At 36.4% G+C, this 17,304-nt stretch overlaps 1 protein-coding gene across 3 annotated transcripts in view; it reads right to left on the reverse strand.

Moving 5' to 3' along the window:
- Positions 1-867: 867 nt before the first annotated feature.
- PRKG1 (protein kinase cGMP-dependent 1) overlaps positions 868-17,304 on the reverse strand; it is a 927,484-nt gene continuing 911,047 nt past the window's right edge. For 2 of the 3 annotated variants that reach the window (XM_063435055.1, XM_063435054.1), the window contains exons 13-18: positions 13,156-13,297; positions 12,360-12,523; positions 10,335-10,457; positions 7,115-7,177; positions 4,665-4,731; positions 868-2,582 (exon numbers count right to left, since the gene is read on the reverse strand). In XM_063435055.1, the coding sequence (XP_063291125.1) occupies positions 2,484-2,582; positions 4,665-4,731; positions 7,115-7,177; positions 10,335-10,457; positions 12,360-12,523; positions 13,156-13,297 (658 nt within the window). In that variant the 3' untranslated portion in view covers positions 868-2,483. The remainder of the gene's footprint in view (positions 2,583-4,664; positions 4,732-7,114; positions 7,178-10,334; positions 10,458-12,359; positions 12,524-13,155; positions 13,298-17,304) is intronic. The other variant, XM_063435056.1, reaches the window with a different exon arrangement.

Here is a 17,304-nt window from a genome sequence, read left to right on the forward strand (position 1 = left end):
TACACTATAAACTTATTTCAAGTTATTAGAGTATATTTGGTACATTCTATCTGTGTACCTTTTAACATTTTTTTTTTTTACAAGGGTGCGAATATGTGCATATAATAATACCTCTTTTTACAGTTGTAACGCTGCTGGGGTCTGAAATTCCTTATATAGCGATATTTCAGAATTTATTTAAAAGCCTAATTCATTATTGTTACCATATAGTCTAATAATAAATCCCATCCCAAATGGATGAATGTTAAAAACCCTAAACTATTGTTCTAAAACAGTTACGTGAAAGTGGGAAAAAGCGGAAACACACACAAAAAATATAAAAATAAAAATCTAAAATTATTTTTTACATGTAAGGTTGTTACTAGGCAAAACCAAATTATTTGTACATATAGTTATAATTGTTGAGTACATAGAGCGAGTATATACATAGCACCAATATAACATGAAAATGTTCTTGTTTACAACAAATAACTATTTTTTTCCAATACTTTGCCTGTTCATATACATGTAACAACCTTACAATTTATTTTCACCCGAGTAATAACAGAATTACATGGATTCAAATAATGCATGTGTGTCTAATAATGTAATAACATTCATTATCATTTAGGATGTCTATCTAACTGGTTTCATTAACTGAGACAGTTTATCACACGGTTTACAGTCTGAAAGTTCCAAGTTTAGCCATTTTAGAGTCAAAGATCTTGCATTGTGATTCAATGGTGATGGATTGAAGTTTGTCTAAAGAAGGGATATTACAATATAAATTGCTCTTATGTCAAAGAGCATTAGAAAACAAACTGACATTTATATAATGTTACCACCAGTGATATCCTGACCATTAGAAAATTACCTACATTTCCTCGGAGAGGAGGTGTCCCCAACTAGCTACTTGCATACATGTGATATCATGTACAAATGATAATCTGGAAAGTAGCACTGTGCATCTAGTCATCACACTCCTTTGGTCTTCTTACATTGACAAAATGTAAGTTATTTGAAGAAAAAAGAAAAAAAAACGGACAATATTATGATGAGTGCACATGAACTTTCCTGGAGAGCCTTGGTTTCACAGCATGAATGGTGATTGATTTTGCCCACTCACATTTGGGGATGAATGTAGTTTTACGTGTGGACTCCAACTCCGAACTTCTCATAGTGGAGGAAGACCATAGAGATCATCAAAGAACATAGAAAGGAAGTGAATAGTGCATTGGCAGTCATGCCAACTTCCAATTTTTACAACGTGGAACTCTAAGCCATCCAGTAGAATATATTGGTATTTTGACCATGTAAAAATTGGCATATTCTTTCAAATGCCTCCCCTTAATATCTGCTTTTTATTTTTAACAAAATGCTCTTCAAAATAATAGCAAAATATATTTTAGGATAGTTGAAAGGGTGTGATCTAGTTGATGATATGTTAGATGTTAATCTAAACTCGTACTGTAAATGGATATTAACACTCTATGTCAACTTTAAGAGTTTAGATAAACCATTTAGGTCACATAATTCCCAAAATCAGGTGTAATGTATTTGTGCCAGACTTGTGAATTTTGTTTTCCCTTTTCTTTTGATATCCATTTACAATGGAGCAGTATGGAAACGGGAAAAACAATTGCTTGCTACATTCAGAGTTCTTAATGAGAATGAATGAATTCAACTTTCATGATAGTTTGGAACAGCATATGTAGCAGTTGTGCTTTTATTAATAGAATTTTTAAAAATCTAAGAAACAAAAATGTAACATTCAGTTTTGTCATGAACACATATGGAAAATAAAACAGTTTCAAGAATTGGTATGACATGAACATAATGACCAAATGGTTATGTGGTCCTTGTGATGAATGGGATTTTGCAAAACAAAAATATATATTATTTTTTTTGTAACACTGGGGAAGGTTCATCATAATACTTATCAATAACCATACATTTACTTATTATTATATTTTTTGCTGCAGGGCACCATTGGGGTAAAATCTTGATAAATAAATTCCACATTATATATTCTGACCTGCAGTAAGATACCAGTTTACATACTCTAAAGATTAACAGATTCCAATTTTCATGGACCTTCGCATGGTTATAGTTTGTTTCTTCCTATGGATAACACTAGATTCAAAGTATGTACATTTTTAAAATGATGTACACTACATTTTTCAAATAAAAATCTGGGAAATTATCGCAGTGATAGAAAGCATATATATTTGTTCTCTTTAACTCTTATTTGTAATTAATGAAGAGGCTTTGCTTCAGGACCACCATGTCAACTGCTTATTAAGGTCAAACGTAAAACATGTTAAAGAGCATTGTCATCTAAGCAAAAAGTCCTAATGCCACTGTAATTACTGTAGCAGCATCGTTCAAGGCATCATGGTGACCCCGAGCACTAGTCTTCCCCCGTTCCTTGTCTTTTGTTATCTTGGCAGCCATGTCTCAGGAAAGCTGTCTTCAGCAAGGCAGAAGCAGGTAAGAAAGATGCATTAAAAGTCTATATCCCATCCCGAGTTGTCATCAGGAGGTGGATCTTCATTATCCTCTGGAAAGCTATCAAAATTGCTTGTGTCTGTCGGTGATGAAACCTGCCAAATTAAAAGGGAACACTTTTTTTTAGTTATCGCTACTGTTTACCTACTTTAACTGTTTGTGATTATGGCTCTCCAGATTATGTTTGGCACAACTATTGTTCCACTCCACCAGTGGTCGATTAATATGACCACTGAGGTCCAATAACAATTGTAACTGCCTCTGTCTTGATTAATGGCATAACAAGGAAATGTTAAAGGATCTTAACATGTATAGCTTGGAGGAAAGATGAGACAGGGGGGATATGATAGAAACATTTAAATACATAAAGGAATTCAACACAGTAAAGGAGGAGACTATACTTAAAAGAAGAATAACTACCACAAGAGAACATATTCTTAAATTAGAGTGGCAAAGTCTTAAAAATATCAGGAAGTATTACTTTACTGAGAGGTAGTGTATGCATGGAATAGCCTTCCAGCTGAAATGGTAGAGGTTAACACGGTGAAGGAGTTTAATCATGCTTGGGATAGGCACAAGGCTATCCTAGCTTTAACCCCTTAAGCACACATGACATGTGTGACATGTCATGATTCCCTTTTATTCCAGAAGCTTGGTCCTTAAGGGGTTAAAGGGATTCTCCTTTAGTACCCCTCCCCCTCTTACCCCCCATCCCAAGTTGCTGAAGGGGTTAAAACCCCTTCATTGACTTACCGGAGTCCAGCGTCGATGCTCCTCCCCCACTGAATATTTGTATAAAATTCATTAAAAGTAGAATAGCAGTAGTGGTAGAGCAAGTTATTTTATTTATTGAGTTTGTTTTGTTTTAAGTGAACTGGAATATCTATTGTATAATTACTAGCATAGCATAAATCGTCATTGGGATTTGGGAGTGCAACATTCCAATAAGCATTCTGTTGACTTGGTTTTCTAGCATTATATCTGCACATTTGATCATGTTATTGTACTATATGTACTGGGTATGATGTCATAACTTTAAGTTTACTGCCAGCAATACAACACATATAGGTAAGAAAGGTCAGCCCTCCTACCCTCGGACGAGATGGTGTATCTTTTAAAATCATATGTATTACTTTTTAAAATAAGGTATTTGTTTTCATAAATTTGCAAAGTTCTTTATATTCTCCACATGGCTGTTAAAACCTTTACCAACTAGAGGATTCAAAAACATCAATTTAATTATTGCATAATTGATTTTTTTTATTGTAAGAAATTGCGTATTTGTAATCTTAAAAATTAGGACAGTCATCTTAAACAGGTCTATATCATTTGCTACTGATAGCTTCCCCAGTGATGCCTATAAAAAACTGCATGGCTTAACATATGTTCACTAAGGGGAGTATACATACAACCACTATTACCTGACTGTCTATCAATCATGAAATCCCAATGCAATAATAAAAAAGGAATACGTGACAAACTTGTAGTTACGCCAGGAAGAGACCATCAATTGCTGAATCCTAGCTTTTGTGTCAGGAGTTAAAATATGCCAGGAAGACAGAAATAAAGGATAACATCTGTCTTCACTCCTGTAACCTGATCACGGTTCTACAAAAACGACTTATTTTATAGCTTTGTAATTGTGAGTTAATCCCTTCCCTTCTATCTATTATGAAGCTCTGGCTGAATAAAAACATGAGACAGAGGAACAAGTACAAAGTTACTAGACTATCAGAATACTGAATACTTGGAAGCACACAGCCCCCTGTATTCTCTATTCAAAATGAAATATTCAGGACCTTTAAAGGAACCATAGCAAAGAAAGTTAGACCTCACCTTGTACTTCCCTCTCTTTTGTTTCAGCTAGAACCTAAGTAAATACAGACTATTAGATCTTCCTGTTTGGATGTTGAAGCTATTGTGTGTCTGACAGACATTGACTAATATCCATTTTATCCTAATCGTTTGCCTTTGTAGTATCCTTGTAGAATGCAGCTGCTTATGTTTTTTGGTGTTTGAAGAATAGCTTCGATAAGTCTGCTACAATATATTGATTTTGTTTTTGAAATGTGATCAACATAAAGTAGAAAAGGCAGTCGTTGCCCTGGTCTCGTCTCACCCTTTCTAGTATTTTTTTTGTTTAAAGAATAAGGTAAAATTCAAGGTAAAATACTTACACTGGGTATTATAGGAGGTGTGAGGGTACCTTTCCTTAAACCTTCCCAGTTAAAGCCTTCAAACCATCTGAAAGGAAATAAAAAATAAATTAATGCAATTCATATTTACATTAAGTGTGTTAATTTGAAACATATAATGATACAAGGGCATTGTGAGGAAAACAACCTCTAATGACCTAGTTTGTTACAGTGTCACTTTAATGCACCACATTTGGAATTAATTATACACACAATGTGATGAAATTGCTATATAGGGTGATATAGGGTGAGGTACAGTCAATCTATTTGGAAGAGGCCATACAATTCCATACCTCCCAATATTTCAAATGCACAAAGCAGGACACTTTACTATTAGGGTCGTAAGTGGGGGTGTGGCCATTGGCAGGCTGGTTTGAGAAGTTTTAGGTGACATATTAATAACAATTTGAGCAACTAAAATGCAATTTAGAACAAAAGCAATGTATCTAATTTATACAGACTAATTTCTAAACATATGTGTTATAGTTTGAAAACATCATGTGAGTTTTATTGCTGTGGAGCTCTAATACACACTTAGACATTACGATAGAAAAGAGGAATTGAGCGATTTGGGGTGCAAAATAGGAACTGTCCCCCTTAAATAAGGACACTTAATGGAATGCAATTAACTCTTAAGATTTATAAGCTGTTTAACTGGTAAGCCTTGCATGGTCGAAAAATTAAGTCTAATTATTTAATGGTGGAATAAAATGTCACTGGTATATTGAAAATCCACTTTTTGTTATCTTCATAAAAAATATTATACAGCATCATTTTGTAATTGGTATTAGAAACACTGGAGGAAATCTCTACAAGATTTTATTTTACATTACATTTTCAAGCTGGGATAAGAGTTAAAGGAACACTATTCGTTTAAATAGATATATTTTAATTTTGGGGGGGGGGAATAGGGTTGAGTCCTATTAATCTCAGGCAAGCCAAATCATGTATGTCCCAGTGCTGCCTAACATTGAGGGATACCATAATGCATTGTGTCACTCATCACATTGAATGAATATATATATATATATATATATATATATATATATATATATATATATATATACATATAATATGGTTTTTATTGCATAGTATTACATCACAAACATGTCCGTATAGGATTTCAGTGCGAACACTGAGCAAAATAAAGTGTGGTTAGTAAACACTCAGAAAAAAGCAGCCGTGTGAAACCACAACTAATAGCATGCTCAGGCACTTGAAATCTGTCACCACCCTATGTAGATTCAGAACTTTTCTCTTCTTGGCTTACTATCATTGGCTTCAAAGGAGCGCACTTGCCATACTGTTTGGATTTTACTGCAGCTTGTGCATATTGACATTTGGCAGTTAACACATAACATATTAGGAGTTTAAAAAGAGACTGTTTCCTCCTGTCAATCAAAACATGACACTTATTGTTGCCTGTGTAACCACATTTATTAGAAAAACACTTAAAGTACTAGGACACCTATAATGTATATTAATGCTTAAAGGGACACTTCAATCCCCCAAAACTTTTCAACTCACATAGAGCCTAAAGGCCAACTAACTGCATGTCCCTGCAGACTTATTTTATACAAGTGTCAATTTCAAGTCAAATTGTCATGTTAATAAATCCCCATCGTAGCACATATTGGCTGTCATTCAAACAGCTGGGAGAGTTTTCCTATCTCACTCACTTTGAATTGTAGTTTAAAACATAAGTGAATTATTCTCTTATAGAAACATTCATGGTGTGTCCCATTGCTACGCTGTGAGAAACATCTGATTGGACACAAGTCACCAGTAATGATGACTTAACAGGAGGTGGATTGAAGCTGCAGTGAGAAAATGTTCCCATAGTTGAAATAACAGGCCTACCAGCAGTTCCGTGTTTGGCAAGACCATTCTGGTATCAGGGTCCTGTTCCAGTTTCATTCCAAAGCAGCAAAGCGAGAGTGCAGAATTGGAGACGCACTTGCTGTGTAGCTGGCACTAGGACGGCTCATGACGGCTGGAACCTGCCAGTGGGCGTTGCTAGTGACTTCACTGGCTACACCCTCTCAGGGCCCTGCCCACCCAATCACGATTCCCTTGTCCTGATTATTGAGAGGTATGGAGTAAAGGTGTGCTTAATTGATTTTATGTATTGCTAAAGTGCTTTAGTGGTCTGCAATGTCCCTATATAAAAATATACACATCTAATGGTGATGTATTCACAATGGTGTAGGAAATCTTTAAGCGACTTATATATAAAAAAAAAACTTCACTTGATGACAAATTGATGACGTCAGACTCGGTCAATCTTTTCTTTCAAACCCAATGGTCATGAGAAGGACAATGCAATAAGATCCTTTGTAGCATTTCTAAACACACATGGTGGAAATCTGACATTTCCCCACTATAATTGATTCACAGTTCAGCTTTTTGTACTATTTCCAGTTAATACTTACTTGTGCTTTTGGATGTCTTTCACTCCATTTTTCAAGTTTCCTAACCTCTCTGATGGATTATCCCTGGTTCAAAGGAAGAAAAAAAAAGAAATGGCTTAAAAGACACATCAAAGCAATTAAAAGAACATTAAAGCAGACCTGGCTGTCACCTGTGCATTTGGATTTTATTTTCTACATTTTTAGTTAACAGACACACTGTGTCAGCAACCAATTTAAAAACTATTGCTGGGTATTATTGTTGTGATACGTTTAACTGTTTTGAAGCACTTAATGGGTACTGCTGTACTCGTAAGACATATAGAATGTAGAATGTGTGTGTGTATAAATTAAAAAAACAAACATTATATATATATATATATATATATATATATATATATATATATATATAAATGTATGTGTCTGTGTGTATATAATGTGTGTGTATATATATATATATATATCTCAAAATACAGTTATAATGCAATCATATATGCATTATATTTGTATATTATAAAATTATTTAATTATTTTTTAATAAATTATACATATATAAATGTATGTACAATATATTCTTTTTTATTTTTACATTTTAGGTGCCTGGGGGACTGCCTGATTGCCCAGGCAGTCCCCCTGCTGCAGCTTCATGGACTTCCATTGCGGACATGTGATCATGGTGATCACATGGCCCTGGAGGGCCAGAGAGGACGGTGCTGCAGCAGGGGGACTGCTGGGATCTTGGGCAGTCCCCCTGGCCCGGAATCGCTGCGGATCGCCGGTCCAGGTGAGTACCCGGGTAATTTTAGCCGTGGACGTGCAGGGTACGTCTGCGGTCATTAACTGCCATTTTTTGTCGGACGTACCCTGCACATCCGAGCTCAGGATGCGGTTAAAGGAAACTTCAAGCAATGCAGTGGTTACAGTGCTAGGAGTGGCTTGGCACCCTTAGAGTGTAAGCAGTCAAACAAGTTAGGATTAGGTGACAACCTACCTCATGTATACCACTTTTAGCCCTGAAGTGCAGTGTTGATTGAGCGCCTCAGAGGCATGCAGAGAAGGAGGTGTCTGTGCCTGGAAAGTTGTCAAACTATTTGCAAACAGCTTGACTGCTTACCTAGAGAAAGGCAACAGAGCCTTCCTGGCATCATAATCATTAAAGGGATACTATAGGCACCCAGACCACTTCAGCTCATTGAAGTGGTCTGGGTTCATTGTCCCAGGTCCCTTAACCCTGCAGTGGTAAATATTGCAGGTTTTTGTTTTGTTTGTTTTTTTACAATTTTTAGAAAAAAGATTTCAGATCATGCAGAACAGGTATAATTATGCAGACACATTCAGTAATGCCTCAAACATATGCACAATGGGTTAGCAATGAGGAGATAGTTACAGATTACAACTATATATACAAAGATCTTGTTTGGTCATGCATCTCAATAATAACATTTGTAACTGGAAGTGCCGTGATAAGAATAGTTACCGTATATACTCGAGTATAAGACGAGTTTTTCTGCACATTTTTTGTGCTGAAAAAACCCACTCGTCTTATACTCCAGTGAGTGTATGTATTATGGCAACTTACATTGCCATAATACAGACAAGGGGCTGTTGGGGGCTGCAGAGAGCGTTTACTTACCTTTCCTGCAGCTCCTGTCAGCTCCCTTCTCTCACTTCCGGTCCGGTCAGCTCCCACTGCAAGTCTCGTGGTGTGAGTGCCGCATGGAGCGTCCCCGCGGCTCTCGCGAGACTTGCAGTGGGAGCTGACCGGACCGGAGGTGAGAGAAGGGAGCTGACAGGAGCTGCAGGAAAGGTAAGTAAACGCTTCCAGCCAGCCCCTAACAGCCCATCCACTGGACCACCAGGGAATGAGAGCCCCCCTCCCTGGCCAGCTAACAAGCAGGGAGGGGGGACGAATACAAATATAAATAATAATTTAAATTATATATAAAAAAAAATAATAAAATAATAATAATAAAATAATATTAAAAACACACACACTGCACTCATACACACACTGCAGTCATACACACACACACACTGCACTCATACACATGCACACTGCACTCATATACAGACTGCATTCAGACACACACACTGCATTCATTATATACACACACTGTAAATAAATATTCAATTAATATAATTTTTTGGGGATCTAATTTGATTTAGAAATTTACCAGTAGCTGCTGCATTTCCCACCCTAGTCTTATACTCGAGTCAATAAGTTTTCCCAGTTTTGGGGGGTAAAATTAGGGGTCTCGACTTATATTCGGGTCGACTTATACTCGAGTATATACGATATATATGATATCCTTGGAAAGAGTTTGTGACATTCACTGATTATCCAACCCATCACCTATTTAATCCAAACCACTATCCAGTAGGATGTAACAACCTCCATTATTATGCAGTTTTTATTAAACTCCAATAATTACCTGCAAGGGTTAACTCCACCTGCAGTGGTTGTCTACCAGACAGCCACTAAAGGGATTTCCGGGTGGTTAGGCGACTTTTGGTCGCCTAACTGATCCTGGACATCCTCACACTATGCATGAGGACATCCAGTGTCACCCAAAACCCCATAGGAAAGCAGTGATACAATTATTTCTTATGGGGAAGTCCTTATGAGCTTAAGGGGCATTGGCGCTGAAACCAGGTAAGTAACAAAAGGGTTCGCTGTGCATGCACATTAGGTCCCTCCCACCAGCTGACACCGGTGGGGGAGAGGCAGAGGCAGAGCCTGAGCTCACACTGAGGGACATTGATGATGGAATTAGAGAAGTGACAGAAGGAGTTTTTAACCCCTTTTGCACCACAGGGAGGCGGTAGCAGGGCGCGAGGGAGAGGAATCCATAGTGCCAGGAAAAAAAACTGTTTTCCTGGCACTATAGATTCCCTTTAAATAAAGTGTTCCTTTAACCCCTTAAGGTCACATGACGTGTGACATGGCATGATTCCCTTTTATTACAGAGGTTTGGTCATTAAGGGGTTAAAGGATTTATTATTGAACCCATTCAGCACCTGACCTTTCTGAATAATGTGGCTTTTCGTTTTATGAGCAGAAAGTACCATTTACCACAAAAATAATTGTAATACTCTGAACATTGTCTTTTGATCAAAGTTCTCACGATGAATTACAGTTATCATTTCTCTTTAAAAGCATATTTTCTCCTGTTCATTTATTCACTTAATAGACAACGAAGCCTAATAAAATACTATGTAAGCCCATACATACAGAAATATGTACCTGCATAGTTTTTTTATTAGATTAGCAGCATTTTTGGTAATCTTCTTTGGAAATTCAATCATGTCAATCCCTCGTAATATAATATTGTATGTCTTCATAGGGTCTGGACCTGAGAAAGGTGGGCTTAACAAACAGAAACATAGTATTATTACCATTATCATATATTTTAAACATTGATATAATGTTAACTTTTCTTGTGCATTTGTTTAGTTTTTTTATACCAATAATGCTGTAAGCATGGTCCAAATTCTCCCAACAGGGTACATGGTTCCTATGTTTTACTTTCTTTTGCCAGCCATTATACTATGGCATTTTACAGTAATTTCAATAAAAAAGTCAAGCGGCAAACTTAAAGGGAAATTGACCGTATCTTAATTTGCATTTTGTGCCCTTTCATTGTGTTAATTATAGCTGCAATGATCTGCAAATATCACTGCGGCTTTAAAAATATTCTCCACTGTAGGATATCAGATACCATCTTGGTCCAAGTTCTAGAGTGGTAAACACACTATGTGCATCTCTAAAACAACTTGTACTGACTCATTCACAAAAGCTATGACAGTTCTTGTATGGTGCTCACAGCTTTTGTTAGTTAAAAAAAAAAAAACTAACTAACATGATCTCTTAATTTGGATGAGGGGGAACAAGAGGATATTAGCATTTTTATTTTTTTCATTTTACATCCAGCAGCTGCTTTTCAAAGTAGACTCCTGTTGTAAAAAGATATCAATATTATAGTACTCTGACAACCTACTTGGGAGGGGGGGAGTGGTGCCCCCCAGATGACTGTCAGGAAGGGATACTGGGGAAAGGAGGGATTTGCCATGATATATCCCCACCTCTCTGTTCCCTTAAAAGTCATCGAGTTTTCTTTTGGGCTCAAGCACCAGGTGTTTCTAGAACCTAGCATTGCCACTTAAGGTGCCACAAACATTTTAATTTGTGAGTTAAAAATGCTTTGTGGCAAAGTAGTTTTAATCTGATTTTTTTTTTTATTATTTTTTTCTATGCTACTCGTGACTGCTGCTTGCAAAATTTCCCATAAACCCCTGCTTAGAAGTCCTGCTCACCAGAAATTATTATGTAAACTACTACTACTCTATTTCCCGTCTAAAGATACTCCTCCTTATTACAGCAGTGTTTACACATTGGTGAGATGTTTGGCTGCGTAAATGCATATGCCTGAATGAGGTTGAGTTTAACAGACACTGTATTCACTGTAACTGTAAAGTGGTTCCATTCAGTTTTAACCCCTTAAGGACACATGACATGTCTGACACGTCATGATTCCCTTTTATTCCAGAGGTTTGGTCCTTAAGGGGTTAAACTGTTTTAAAGTTATAATGCTGAGCATCCCATAAGCCCATCCCTAGTGTGCTTGTTGGACTAACAACAAAGCATTAGACTGAGCAGCAATGGCTGTAATTGGCTGTGAGTGTCAGCTCTATCAATGTGGCTAGAATGAAGAATGCAATCCTTGTCTTAGTCATATTCAAGTGGGGGGTCTGGCTGTGAGTGACTAGGGAACATTAGTGTTAAACTGCTCGAAAATTGTTTAACACTGAAAGGAGGGACAGTACCAAAGGACTTCAAGCACTATAACCAATCCAATGAGATGAAATGGTAGCAAACGTGGAGAAAACTGGGGGATGTGCCATTTTCCTTTAAATGACAGTTTTCTGTAGCTAGTAAAAAAAATAAAAAATAAATGAGCATTGCTAATAGTGTAAAGGGAAAATGTAATGATCTTAAAGGTAATCAATGTCCCTTTTATTTGTACAAGCATGTAGGTTACAAAGAACATTAAAATTAAGTAGTTATATGGTAGTCATATGTGTATGCCCCATGAAAAATGTTCTACTACCTGCTGTATCTGTGTTAAATAAGCAACCCATTGCATTAGTTCAGATTAATGACTGCAAAGTTGTGCTTCTCCCGCTGCTATAATCAAAGTGACAAAGGCAGAAGGCAAACAACATCTTGCTTTTCTATTTTTACCAGCACTCTCAGTCTCAATGCTCATACCTGCCAGTCAGAAGTTCATACATTAAGATTCCCAGTGACCAGTAGTCTGCTGAAATGTCGTGACCTTTGTTCAGGATGATCTCTGGAGCTACATATTCTGGGGTTCCACAAAAAGTCCATGTTTTCTTACCAAAGCCTATTTTCTTTGCAAAGCCAAAGTCAACCTGTGTGACCAAAGAGGAATGTCATCAAAGCAGCAGAGTTGGATCGAGCATCTGGCATTGTGATCAGTCTTAGGATCAAACAGATGCTATTTTCCATGGAATATTTTGCTGTACTGACCCTGATAACTGCACAAACATTTGGCATGCAGAGAGCTAGAGCAGTCAAGTTTAAACATTAGGCCTGTACAGTTCAAGGTGCATTTTTGGACGGTTCCAATGGATTTGAGTATATAGAAAGGACTGAGGACTAGATATGTAGTAAGTAAGACTCCAGAGCACAGTCCCACCACCCAAGAATCGGGCTTCCCCTTTTAAGGTAAACCTAAACCCCTTACAGGGTTGTTCACTAAACTGAGAAATCACAGTGAATTTAAAGTGAATTTGAAATTTAAGGCCAGAGTAGCTAAGCTAAAGCATAGCTGCCTTAAGAATTTTTCCAGTTCAGCTTCTATAAACTTAATTTTGAATCGGACTTTGCATTCACCTTAAATTCTCACTTTGGTGAATAAACCCGTTAGTGTGTTTGTTGGTGTAAATAGTGCAGCTATATACTCTGCAAGTAATAGATTAACTTGTGGTACAACATCTGCATTTCAAGACAGGGTGTTAACTTCAAGTGTACGATTACTCACCAGCTTGGCGTAACCTCGATGGTCCAGAATTAAGTTTTCTGGCTTGAGGTCCCTATATATAATTCCTTTGGAATGCAAATAAGCAAAGGCCTCAACTACACAAGCCGTATAAAATCTTGTTGTTGAATCTTCAAATGATCCTCTGGGGGAAAAAAAAAATAAAAAAAAAATTAGTAGATATTCAGAAGTAATCACATTAACAATAGTTAACCAGATTCTCCATTCAACTTGGCAGCTGTTGAATGACCTTAGCCTAAGGTCTAAGGCATAGACATGATTTAATACAATGGTATAAATTATAGGTACAAGGATTTACTATGTAATGATAAACATATGTATGTAATGAACAAGAATATGTTGAATATGTACAGTATGTGGACATGCAACAAACATTAATTCAATCAATGTACAGTTTACTTTTAATGCTGTTCCAATATTATTGAGTACTTCATGTGAACAGTTATGACCTTAACAGTTTAACAGTCATATTCCCTAAATCTATTTAACACATACATAAAACTCATTAATTTAGTTCATTAGGAGATTTTTGCCTATACACCAGGATTACCAAGCAGTGAGTTGGCTAGGTAAATTATCAAAATTGGGGAGGAAAAATACTTAGCCACGACTTGAGTGCAAAAAACCCACAAAACACATTTACTTTACTGTTTATTCAAGCTAACATCTATATTAATCAGAAAATATTTTTTTTATAAGTAAACGTGAATTAATTCATAATTCAAATGTTAACATTACAATCTTAACATATAAATGGTATTATTTCTAACTAGAAATTAGGGCCTAGCATGACACTATGACTATACAGAAATCATGACGGTATCCTGAAAGTCTTCCTCTATTTTAAACATTCAAGAATTTGACTTTAATATTTAGTAGATAACTGAAAACTGTATACATGTTATGATTAACCCCTTAAGGACCAAACTTCTGGAATAAAAGGGAATCATGACATGTCACACATGTGATGTGTCCTTAAGGGGTTAAAGTAATATTATCTTTGTGCATAGGTAAGGCTATACAAAACAAACTCATGCTTTCCATTTGCATGGACTTTGCATGGACTGGCTTAAATATATTTGACTGAAATCTTTATAACACAAAACGAATTGTTACCTTATGACTAGAATGTTATGAAACTAATGCGGTTTGTATTTATGTACTACAGATTTTTCTTATTATTATTTACAAAATGCTTGTAAAAAGCATGTTTGCAGGTCCTATTTAACAAGATGATAAACCGCGATAGGCACCATATGTGATACTTAAGGGATTGCAAATGGACCCTTGCGTGGCCACATTGTATCTAAAGGAATGTTATACACCTGAATTTGGTTGACAAATTGCCTTTATTTCAGATCTGAACTACCCTTATGCATAGAATCAGTCTAACACAAATTATATAGGTTCCCTTTTAACGTTAAACAATATATGTGCTAGAACATATACAAGAGTTGGGAAGAGACTAACCAAGAGGCAGTATGTTTTTGTTTTGTTCTTCATATTCTCAAAAAAAATGTTTGCTTTAGTTTAGATATTCTATATTAGATGAGAAGTGATGTGATTGAGATTGCTCAGGGCACAGTAATTGCTCCAATCCCTTATTACTGATAAAATGCAAGGCATCTTTGATCCATCAATTTTAATAAGTGCGTCTTCCTAAATATTGCTCAGTGGCATTTGCACTTCAAATAAAAGAGAGAGAAAACATTCGCCACTATGAGTTACTGTTATTAGCTATTTTCAGAGTAAAGATAGATCTAAATCACTATCCCACTGCCAACAGTACGTGTTTGCGTTCAGAAATGTAAACTGCGTTGGCATTTAAATATTATTTATCAGAATATTTCAATACAATGAGTATGCTTCCTAATAAAATAATTAAAAAAATATTTTGTTACATCACGACATTTTTACAACTTTCAAAGTTTTGATTCCAAAGTGATAACAGTGGTAAAATAAATGTATACAATGTCACACATGAACATCAATACCCAAGATGACACAAAAAAAGAACAACAAAAAAAGTATTTCCAGACTAAGACCAAAACATAAAAACACAGAAAGATACAAAATGGAAACAAGTCAGTTAATTTTATCTGCCTTAACCATTATGTACACAAAGAATAAGACAATTTCTTTTCTTCAGATTAAGCATTTAAATATATTTTAGGCAAATTCGGTATGGAGAAACAAAGGTCCAAGGGACTTGGCCCACATGAATATGTTTTAGATCAGTTTATGTACATATTGGTAATAAGACATACGTTCAATATATAGCAGAGTAGAGTTCATACTTATACACAGTTTGGGTAACTCCTGGTGTTGCTTTGCTGTAGAATTGTTGTCAAATTGTAGTAATGGGAGGGAAAAAAAGTGAAATGCAGAGAATATTACTGGTAAAAAACCAGGCATCTTTAAACAAGAACAGAACCTTTTTTTAATTCTTATTTTTCAAGAAGTGTGTCAAAATGGTGTCATCTCCTGTACCATAAAGTTATAAACAGACAAATATGAATTTTATAAGGAACAATCAAACCTTAAAGCCAATGTATAAATATAAAACTTGTAGAGCAGTACATTACACAAAAATACAGCAAAATAGGGACAGACATGCAGCCACAAAGAGTATAACCATGCATATCTCCCCATAAGGGTATCTTTAAATGGTTACTCCAAGCACCATGACCACTTCAGTGATTTGAAGTGGCCATGGTGCCTGGAGTCTGCATGTACAATGTTTTCTATGAAATGCTGCACATATGGAGTTTAACCCCTCTGCTGACAAAGGGATAATCTCACCTCTTGCAGGGTCATTGGGCCATCATCAGCCAGCCTGTTTTTCTAGTTCCTGGCTAGCTAATGTCAATTCTGTGCAAATTTCGGTGCAGAATGTCAGTCATTGGCTAAGAGCGATCAGCTGGTGCACTGAGCCAATGAATGGAGATGGCCACATCTCATCTCTTTTGCAGTTCTACAGACCCGTCTAAGTGCATCCCAATACTACCAGGAAGTCTCGGACCCTGGCAGCGACCAATGTAAGGTAGCAAACCATTGCTAAATGGTTTGTCCCATTACCAGGGAACCAGGTCAGGGTATTCCTGGCATCAGCGTTCTGTGGTGATAATGATGATTGGAGTAACACTTTAATCTCCTCTTTCCCTATCCTGTTCATTTTAACTTTATATACAGAAATAATAAACTAATGATATAGGTTCAAAGGTATATTTTTGGTTCCTTTCCATTGGTGGAATTCAGAATCACAAATCAAAATGAACATGCTCGAGCTACATGTTTAAACAACAACCCGATCAACCCAAATTTGTACCAATTGCAGTTTGTAATGAAACAAACCTTCAAGTCTAATAATAGTTTGTTCACTGTGTAGGTGATATACTGTCCAACAAATTATGGTTTTTGTCTCTTGAGTCTGATTGTCCGTTATAAAATAGTATTTGATGTGAACAAATGGATTGGATGAAGGGTGTTATATGTTCTCACATTTATGATGGATTTAGCTCGGCTTCCATTTCTGTGGTTTGTCTGCATAAACAAACTATATCTAATGTATTATGAAACAAAAAGAGATTGAATACCATAGCTCTAACTGCTGCAGAACTACAGCTCCAATGTTTCTCATATTCCTCAGTAACTGACAGAGAATTATGGATGCTGTAATTAAATAACCATCAAAGTACTACCCGCTGTGTATCCTTACTATAATAGAAAGAGGAAACATATTGTCACCCTACTATTACTGTATCACTGAATGTCTTGCGATAGCTAGTAGAGACACAGAACACCTGACAATCCCTTCTTTTCTATTCAAGTAATGAGTGATGCAAGGTGTATGAGAATATCCAAACATTGCAAAGGTGACTTTGTTATGAATTAATGGTTGTTTTGCAACTGGTTATTTTAGCAAGCCTTTAGCAAGTCAACACAGATTACAACATGGAACATAATTTAACTGATTGGGTGTATATAAACATGTTACGTGGCTGTGTTAAAGGGACACTCCAGTGCCAGGAAAACAATCCGTTTTCCTGGCACTGCAGTTCCCCTGTCCCTCCCACCCCGCATCTCAGGTTGCTGAAGGGGTTAAAACCCCTTTAGTGACTTACCTGCATC

The sequence above is a fragment of the Pelobates fuscus genome, chromosome 10 (genome assembly GCF_036172605.1).
Source record: "Pelobates fuscus isolate aPelFus1 chromosome 10, aPelFus1.pri, whole genome shotgun sequence".
NCBI lineage: Eukaryota > Metazoa > Chordata > Amphibia > Anura > Pelobatidae > Pelobates > Pelobates fuscus.